Raw genomic sequence first — 9,798 nt, 5'->3', positions numbered from 1 at the left:
TACATTACCTAAAGTACTTTTTCTTCTCTTCTGTTTTGAATTATGTTCTGTAATGAAAAACGTTTTTAAATCAGTACAAAAAGGGCAAAAATGAAAGCATACTGACCTGTAATAAGCCAATAAAGGCCACTTATTCATACATCGAGCTTGTTTGGATATATGTCTGAACACTTTAAAGTTATGAATATAAGTGCAACACTATCACAGTTTGGCAAACAATATTGTGGCATAACACCACCTAAAAATATTCAAGTAGTGAAACAAAGTGAAAGACTGACTTCAAAAATATCAACATCTTAAATATGTGTGCACAAACCACACAAAAAGAACGATGTTTTACTCAGAGGGCATCGCTGCTGTTAAACTTGAAAATAAATGTTTCCTCAACGCCACGAAACAGTATTTTAAAAGCATAAAGAGAAGTGAAAACTACACAACATTACTGCTGTGGTTCCTCCTTTGCAGGGCCTTTTTTTTTGAGTGGGGTTGACTGGACTATCTTTGCTTTCATGTGGCCACGCCCCAGCTCAGTTTCCTTCTCATCGCATCGACTCTCCTGCACTCTCCTATCCAACTCACAGTCTGCGCAGGCCAGCAGCTCGACACCAGCGACGCAGCGCAACAGGTAAGGTCCCATCACCGCCGCTCACTCCGTCTGCGAACCGTGGTTTAGCTGCACTACCCTACAAGTGTGAAAACGCATGCCTGCAGCTCACTTTTCTTCAAGTTTAGTGGGGTTTTAAAAAAAATAATTTAATAAGCTTAATAATAGTCACTCTTTCACACACATTACAGCTAATAAATGCGTGTTTTATGGTTTTAATATTGAAGGTCTTGATCGACTAATTGAGTGTTTATTTATTGTCTAGAGAATGTTTCACGAGTGTTTTCTTGTGGGTGTTATGTTTATTAAAAAGGCTATAGACAACCCGTCAGTACTCTAATCTGTTATAGATTTATCTAAATGAATTTGAAATTTTAAAATGAATCTAAACTGCAAGTGCATGCTCCTTTTTTACGCAGTGCGCATTAGCGAAATTACAATTTGCCCAGCAAGCAGTTGGACTGCAGCTACATTATATTGCAGAAGCTGTAAAAAATTGTTGCGAGTAAAGGAAATACAGAAATTACTCCTAAGATTTTTTTAGTGTAATTTTTATTTTTATTTATTCATTTATGTATTTATTTAATTTGCCACACTGTAGTGAACACATATAAAAACCAAGAAACAGACACAGGTGGGACTTCCTGACTTGAACATTTAAAGTTCAACCTGCTCTCCTTGAAACCATCAATTTGGTTTTTATCCCTATTCACATTTTTTTAAATTGATTTGATTAATTTGTGTATTTTATGACAAAACGTGGCTAAAGCCAGTCTCCACCCCATGAGCTTTTTTGTTTTCACCGGCACTGATGATCTTTGTTATTACTTAGAGTGAAATCAGAAGGAGAAAGACATTTTCAGAGTAGTTTCTCTTGTGAATAATGTATAGACAGAGCTCTTTCTTTTGCATAGCGCTTTGCTCTCATGACCTGAATGTAACCTTTCATGATTTTATCACAATTTTTTTTAACCTTTGTGTCAACCATTATTACAATCCAAAGCTGAAAGGATATAAAAGAATATGCTCCTTTATATAAGCTCAGCATTTATGGGTGTTGTTGTTGTGGTTGTTTTTTCCTTAACTGAAGATATGAAAATATCATCGGTCTCCTTGTTTTTCCGTTGGTGTGATAGTGATATAGTTGCTTTCACAATCACAATTATAATATCAAGTTTTAGACCGAATTAAAGCATTACATGTTTTGTACCTTTTCATTTATCTGCTTTCTTCACACATTTATATATTCTATTGAAAACATAAATAGATAATAGATAGATAGTCATAATTCCACAGCATTACTAGGCATGTTTAATTTCCCAGTGTCCAGAAAATAACATTTAAAAGTATTAGGTAAGTATTTTTATAAACACATAGGCTAATATAAAAAAGGTCACCCGCAGGATTTAACGACAGTAAAGAGGTGTTGTTATTATTTATAATTTATTGTCTGAATTTCTCTCTTTTCAGATTCTTGTGTATTACGTATCTTATTCATCAGTGTGTACTGTAAAGCCCAATAGAGACCATGAACCTCAGTCTTCCTGACCAAAGCATGCACAGCTCGAGCGAAGGCTGCATAGAGGACGACAAAGCTGATGTCATGCTGCCGTGCTTCCACCGAAACATGTACGATGAGCCTCTGGCCTCGTACTCAAACGGATCCATCATTTCCCAACTCCTCCGTAAGACAATCCACAGCAAGAGGGCACTAGATGAAAGCCCTTTCTACCTCTCCAGCTCTGCTGTCGCTGACTGCAGCCAGGAGGACCAGAGCAGTGTCTCCTCAAAGGACAGCACTGTCGAAGCTGCATCGCCCAGTGGTCACGCCCCTACAGGAGCCAGCCCAGAGGGAGAGCATGCAATGTCCGATCATCTGCAGGCCAAGAGGGCCAGAGTGGAGAACATTATCAGAGTCATGGTTGGCTCTCCCAACAGCAGGCAGCATGGAGACAGTGAGAGGTCTGAAAATGAGGCGAGAGACACCAGAGAGGCCAGAGAAGCTTACAGGGAGAACAAACGCAAGCAGAGGCTGCCTCAGCATCAGGAACACAGCGCCTCAGCGCAGGTGAGCAGAAAGCCTGGAAGCAGCAGCAGTGATAACTGCAACACCAAGGATGAGGAGTGCCACAAGCTGAAAGAACAGCTCCACAGCATGCAGCGTCTCCTGCGCCACCTCCAGGAAAAGTTTCTTCAAGTTTACCACCAGGAAGAAGCCGAATATGACAGAGATGAGACCGAAGTTGGTGTTGAGCGTGACATCCTGGAAGAAAGCACAGAGTCACATTACACAAGCGCTGAAGATGACTTTGAGAGGAAAAATAACAGGGTGGCTGCAGAGTGTAAGGACCGTATTAAAGTAGCCGATTATCTGGTACAGCAAAGAGAAAGTCAGAACCTACAGGAAACACTGAAGCAGGAGCTCACCAGAGCTGTTAATGATTGTGTCGACCGGGTGTTCAAGAACGTGTCCTCCAAAGGGCTCGACCTGTCCCCTAAGCAGCGCATTTGCTCGTCACCAGAGATGCAAATTAGCACAGGTGCAGAGAGGAAGAGCCAGCAAGCCAGCTCTGCCCTCGACCACTCCCAGGCGGAGGGAGTCGGGATAAAATCCCGGTCGTTAGAATACTACGAAAGCTCTGAGGCTCACAGCCCACAGGACCAGACCGAGGCGCTGTCACTGGTGGTACGGAAGCCTGCGGTGCCGCCTATGAGCTCCGTCACCCCTACAGTGAAGAGACCCTACCCTGTGCACCAGGCACCCTTTCAATTCAGCTACAGTACCCCTCTGCACGACAGCCACATCCTCGAGCATCTTCTCAAATATGGGCCGCATTCCAACTTCGGGGGTCTCCCCTGCCTGCCCCCGTCTATGGACAGAACCTCCCCAGACTCAGTCGACCTGCCTTGGGAGACCATTGCTATGAGATCCAAGGTCACATCCAGCCACCTCGGCCATCACGCTCGTCCCTCCTCTCTTGGGGGGGTGACGGTCGACAACCTGTGTCTCCCTCACGTCAAGATCGAGTGTGGTGAACTGCAGGGCATGGCCGACAGAAACCCGTATATGTCTCTAAACATATCCTTTCACTCGCTAACAGCTGAGTCAGAATGGCATCTGTATCTATAAACATAATCACCTTTATGATGTTCATTTTTAACATCTAGCAATATCAAATGTATTAATTTAAGACTTCCTCTTTATCTTTTCTTTTTTCTGCACAAACAAAATTTGAAGCGAAAACCTGACTCTCGCAGCGCAGATTATGTTTGATAATTTCATATATATAGACCATATTTACCTTCTCTTTTATACAAACCCCACATATTTCAGCTTCTCCATTTGAACAATGCTCGGTTGAGGCTCATTGCAGCATGAGCAGTTCCAGTAACAAACTTCAAGGAGAATTTTTTCTTTGATCTCACTAACCCCATAGAAAATTATAGCATCTTCTTTAATCTGAGCAGAGTAATGACTTTAAGTCTAGAAAAAGACAAATAAAAAGGAATACAAGGCTTTGATAAGAATTGCCAGGAACAAAAGCCAATTTTTCAAAGGCAGAGAAAGCATCGGTTTCTGTTTCAGGAAGCGTGGTTTTTTCAGACTTGAAAAGGTGCAGGATCTATTTCTCCATCATCAGAGTGATAGGGGTGCATCTAAAAGGTCACATCTGAGTGCTGGTGGAAACCACAAGTGCTTCCAAACCATAACACTTGAGCTCTTGTCTTGAGCATTTGTTGTTGGATACCTTTGTCAGAACGTACATGATTGAAATTGAGTGTAAGATAACAGTATTTGTACCTCACAGGAACTCAAAGAAAATCAAGTTTTGGGTTTTTTTCTTATGGGAAGAAGAAAAATGGGTATTGTTTGAAAACTATATGCATTTTTCAGGTCATCAGCATGCACGATTGATGCTATTAAAATAATGTGTATATTCATTTTTCTTTTCCTTAGACGAAAGAAATTTAATTTTGTGCTGCTCATTAACAAGTAAATAATCCTAAAAAAAACCAAACGAAAATCCCACAAGTGTTGTGATTGTCTTGTCGGGGCATTAGAGATGAATACTGTGTGGATCCTGTCAGGAGTTGCTTTATCTTTACAGTGTAAAGAGCTCTGCTTCTCTTTGAACAATACCACATAAATCTTTTATCAAACTTTCATATTTCAAAGGTAGGATTCCCTAATAAATGTGTAGTGCGGTGACCTGATAAGGAAATATTATGACCGAAGGCGAAATGGTGGACTACAGAGGAAATGATCCAGAGCACCTTTATTGCCATGGGAGGGGGGCGAAAACCTAGAAAGAAAATTTCAATTATTAATTATGAATGTGTTAATTACAGGAAATGTTGTTACATGTTAAACTGTTTACTCCTTTACGGCATTAAATTATTGTATTTTATTATTTTAAGCTGTTTAAAATCTTTTTTTTTTTCATTTTTGCGGCTTTTCATGGGGTAAAAAAAAAGAAAAAACAACACGCAGCAGCATAAGCCGCCTTTAAATCGACTCAATTATATCAGAAAATCGTCTCCCTTTTTTCAAAACATTTCACAACAAGCTGTCTTAACTGCCAGGCATGAAGTGCTTCACTCTCTAATTAAAAATCCCTAATCTAATTCGTAATTCTGTTTTGCCAATAAGCACATGTTAGGGTCATTATTGACTCGCTAGTTAATGCCAAGCTGTTCTTTAGTGAAATTCAATTTAGCTGAAGATTGAGGCAACACAATACTCTGGTCTCCTATCACTTTGCATGGGACTGTATGCTGTGCTGTATAGTTCTCAGTTGGGTTTTTTCCCTTAACATTAACGTGAACATCCAGGAGGGCCTCACCCCGAGTCATCTGAAGAAGGCGAAGCTCATGTTCTTCTACACCCGCTACCCCAGCTCCAACGTGCTGAAAACCTTCTTCCCTGATGTCAAGGTAATTTTTCTTATATGTACACGTACACAAATATCTTAACATGTCGAACAGTTTATGGAAGGTTTGCCCTGTGTTTAACTTCCTGGTATCTACTTGTCAGTGTGTGTTTGGGGCAGAAACAATCAGCAGTGTGTTGGAGGAGAGAAACAAAAACGCAGAGGGCTTAAAAAACAAAGGCACTGAGCTGCTAGTATGTCCTGGGGGCAGAGGGAGATACGGGGGTATTCTCTCTTTAAAAAAAGCCACTCCAGTCAGCAAATGGACTGACAAAGGACTCTGTAGGCAAGGCATTGCTATTGAGTGTCAACAGAGAGTTGGTATTAAGAGACTTATGCGGTAGCAACCAGGCTGTGGTGAGCTCGTCCTAAACACAACATCCTGTGTGCTCTGGCTTCAGTCTCATGTCATCTTTTTGTTCTTTCTCTTGTTTCCTTCTTTGTGTTAGCATTTTTAATTTAGCCTCTACGCTCCTCTTCTTCCATCTTTTTACCTCACAAACTAATACTCACTGCCTTTCCTTGCTTCCTCTCAACTTTCTCTCCCATCTCCTCTCCTATTTTGTCTCCTGGATCTGTGAGCCAGTGCGGGCCCCATGCCTCTCTATCTGCTCTGACCCCTGGGGTCAGGGGGGAGGATGCTGTCGCTGCAGCCCTGCAAACGTCTCCTCCTTGCTTACAATCCTGTGGTGGGAAGTGGCACTGAACAAAAGAGCGCCTAATCCCAATGTCTGATTCCATCCTATCAGCCCGAGTCAATGAGAGGGAAGCTTCCTTCTGCTCTTATGCCGCCGCTTTCTCACCCACCACACCAGAGAGAAGAAGCGTCTTTGATGCCTGCCCAGCCCTTAGGCATTTTTTTTCTGTCTTTCTGGATGACAAGATAGAAAAACAAGACTAATGTCAAGACTGAGTTTAGAAACACAGAGCCCCGACAGATGTTTTTTCATCCCGGACATCGGTGGGAAAAGATTGGAGCAATTAATGTTCCGTCTAGTGATAGACCATTAGGTGACATTTTGCCCTACAGGTACTAAATTAATTTTTTTAGTCAATAATGGAAATGGCTGCTAATGCCAAAACACCAGACCTTTTTAATTAAAAAGCATCAAGATTCGTTATTGAGTTCTGTAATTGAATTCTGAAATAATATATTCCATTTCAAGAAATCTGCATTTATTTGTCTGCTCAAGCAAGGAGGACAAAGGTCAGAGTTAGCAACAAAACAGCCACTTTCCCCTGAGCTACTCTCATTGGCTGGAGCATTTCTTCTCAGCTTGCAGCTTCAGTCGCAGGGCAGTCTCTTGCTGTGAACTTGGTCTAATTTACATTATGTCAAACAAGTCTTTTCTCTCCACCTCCAGTTTAATCGCTGCATCACCTCTCAGCTGATCAAGTGGTTCAGTAACTTCAGGGAGTTCTACTACATCCAGATGGAGAAGTTTGCCCGCCAGGCCATCGTTGACGGCGTCACCGACATCAAAGACATCTCAGTTAGCAGGGACTCGGAGCTCTTCCGGGCACTGAACATGCACTACAATAAAGCCAACGACTTTCACGTAAGTGTCACCTGTTAGTCACCGACCTTTTGTTTTCCAGTTTGCATTGTTTGACAAATCTTGCTGATGCTTTCGCTGAGGAGGTATTTTAGTCAAAAGAAGCAGCGCTCTCGTCCTGTGAACGCGCACGTCTGTGTTATTGTTTACAGTCCCAGCTTTCTGCTCATCCTGACTAAAATGCAGTCAGAGGATTGAAAGTAAAACTGTGTCAGCAGTGTTTCCGAAACTTCTATTATAAGGGGTTCCAAAACATTGTAGGAGCGCAGATGCTAGGCTTAAAACAAAAACGTATTAGTGTTGACAGTCTAACAAACTGTTCAGGTTATCGCTTACTGGGATGCTGGAATAGGCATTTTCTTGATGTTGCGCAGTTGTTTCCAGAAACTCCAAGAGGATATCGTACAAGGCCAAGAAACACTTGAAATGACTTCTTCTGAACTTCTTCTGTGACGAATGTATCTACCTAACCTCATTTGTGATTTTAGAGGTATTAGCTGATTTTTATTTTACTTTTCGTCAAGCTAGACGTTCCCCTTGTTTACAGAGTAGGCTGAGATAACTAGTTGCTGCTTGTAGCCTTGTTATTGTAATTACAGATGTAAGGGTAATACAAATCTCACCAAACTCATCACTAAAATGTGTATTTCCCAGTATGTCAAGCAATTCATTTAAAGTGCCAGGGCTGACTCATTGTTTACCAACTATTATTAGTAACCATGTCGGACCTCCAACATGTGGCTGCAGTCATGTATGTCTGTGTGCTGACCTGTGTGTCACACTGCACCTGTGGCTGGCCAGCCTTTACAGCCATTATCTAAACTCCAGAGTGATGCTTTATCAAACTGTGGGAAGAGGAAGCCGCAAAATCCCACTAAAACAACTTGGGATTAGAGGACCAGTACGCCTGAGCGAGACAGAGATTGCTACTGATGCGGAATGCTGAGAAAGACGCTGTGGATTCCGAGGGAGACGGCCGGTTGGTGGGAAAGGGATGAGACCGTTTTCTTTACCTTGGGACCAAGACATTCCTTTCCCAGGGATGCTTTTGTGTCAGGAGATGAGGGGAAAGAAAAATAACTTATGCCAACAACTGTTGTGCTAACCGGCCAATGGATGGGAAACAAGTGCTGCACTGCTGGATAGTTTTCCTCCCAGTATCACTTGCATCCAGCCTTTATTTGTTGGTGTGTTTTTGTGGATCCTATCAGTCCCATATTCTTGCCCCCAGCAATAACCATTCCAAATCTTTACTTATCCACAATTATCTTTATTCGTCTGAAGGTTTATACGAGCGAATTTCAGCTTCTTGCTATATTCCTATTGAAATTCATACTAATGCTTTATTTAGGTGAGCTGAGAAGAATCCCTGGGAAGAAGGCTTACCTATAATTAGTTAAGGTTCAAGAAAACACAAAAAGCTAATCAAAGAGGCCCCTAATTTAAAGTTAATTATTGAAGCATTACATTTATTGTATTTTGTGCAGAGAACAAAGAGTAGAGCTGCCTTTCATCAGTTTGAGTGTTTGAAGAGTTTGCACCGCAGTTCTTCATGCTATGTTTTTGACTTTGAGAAATCTGAAGGCAGGCGCTTTGGCACATTTGCAACACAGCTTTACACAAAGAGCATTTCTCCACTAAGTATGATTTTAACTAGACTTACTTTCACTTCCTTTTGCTCTTCCAGGTCCCTGATAGGTTTCTGGAGGTTGCTGAGATTACCTTGCACGAGTTTTACAACGCCATTTCCGCAACTAAAGATTCAGACCCGTCATGGAAAAAAGCCATATACAAGGTAATCTGTAAACTGGACAGCGACGTCCCGGAGGAGTTCAAGACGTCTTCCTACTTATAGGCTGAAGTAGCGAAATGTACAGGTGAAGGAATGGGTGATTTTTGAAATTAGTCACTTGGCAGTATTATATCATAATTTATTGTAGTGTATCTTAGTGAAGTGAACTGTAGATGAAATTTGTACCCCCACCCCGACACACGCACACACAATTTTAAGAGTTACGAATCTGTTGTCTGAAAACAACACACAGCAATGCTCTTGTGGATTTTTGTAGTGTTCACTTATATATTCTGCCTCGACACATTTAGAGAGCTTTTTGAGTTTGTAGGTGTATATAAAGTTTTACAGATGTGTATTCATTCATAGCGTAGCCTGAGCCTCTTGGAACTCATTCGATATGCTGGTATTAGTTTAGTTTTAATTCCATTTTTCTGCTTTTGTTTTGTTGTTGCTCTGCGTGTCTTGTAACTGTATATTTACTTACTCTGTGTTTCAGATTGTATGCTGTAAACTACTACCTTGACAGAAAGCATGTGAAAATAATGTGTGTGTTTTTTTATTACCACGTGTAAAGGTATGATTCTTATGTAAAGAACAATCATTTTCTGATGTTTCAGTCACAGACATTGTATTGGATGATGATGAAAATTAAAGATGCACTAAATTATAATATAAACTAGTGTGTTGTGGTTTTTCTAATTTACAGTTTCCACTATATTGAGCATATTTTCATGATTTGAAGACACAAGAAGCAGCAGGTACACACTTTATTTGGGGTTGTAAATGTTTAACCCTCCTGTGAAAGCAGTATTGCCCAGTACTGAGCCCCTAAGGTGCCTCTAATCCACGTCCAACAGCCAGCTGTTAAATGCCCCACCAAACTATGCTGTTCACATTGTTCACCAGAGCCAA

At 41.3% G+C, this 9,798-nt stretch overlaps 1 protein-coding gene across 1 annotated transcript; it reads left to right on the top strand.

The window, feature by feature from the left end:
- Positions 1–495: 495 nt before the first annotated feature.
- prox2 (prospero homeobox 2) lies at positions 496–9,539 on the top strand. Its single transcript, XM_085442319.1, has 5 exons — positions 496–625; positions 2,075–3,683; positions 5,432–5,539; positions 6,900–7,094; positions 8,779–9,539. Exons 2-5 carry the CDS (start codon positions 2,133–2,135, stop codon positions 8,944–8,946), a joined length of 2,022 nt encoding a protein of 673 aa, XP_085298445.1. The 5' UTR covers positions 496–625; positions 2,075–2,132; the 3' UTR covers positions 8,947–9,539.
- The last annotated feature ends 259 nt before the right edge of the window (positions 9,540–9,798 follow it).

Source organism: Copadichromis virginalis, linkage group LG19 (genome assembly GCF_057382275.1).
Source record: "Copadichromis virginalis isolate Kocher_CV1m ecotype Utaka linkage group LG19, C_Virginalis_male_GT1.1, whole genome shotgun sequence".
Taxonomy (NCBI): Eukaryota; Metazoa; Chordata; class Actinopteri; order Cichliformes; family Cichlidae; genus Copadichromis; species Copadichromis virginalis.
The sequence above is the reverse complement of the archived record's forward strand: the minus strand, read 5'-3'. Positions and strand labels throughout refer to the sequence as shown.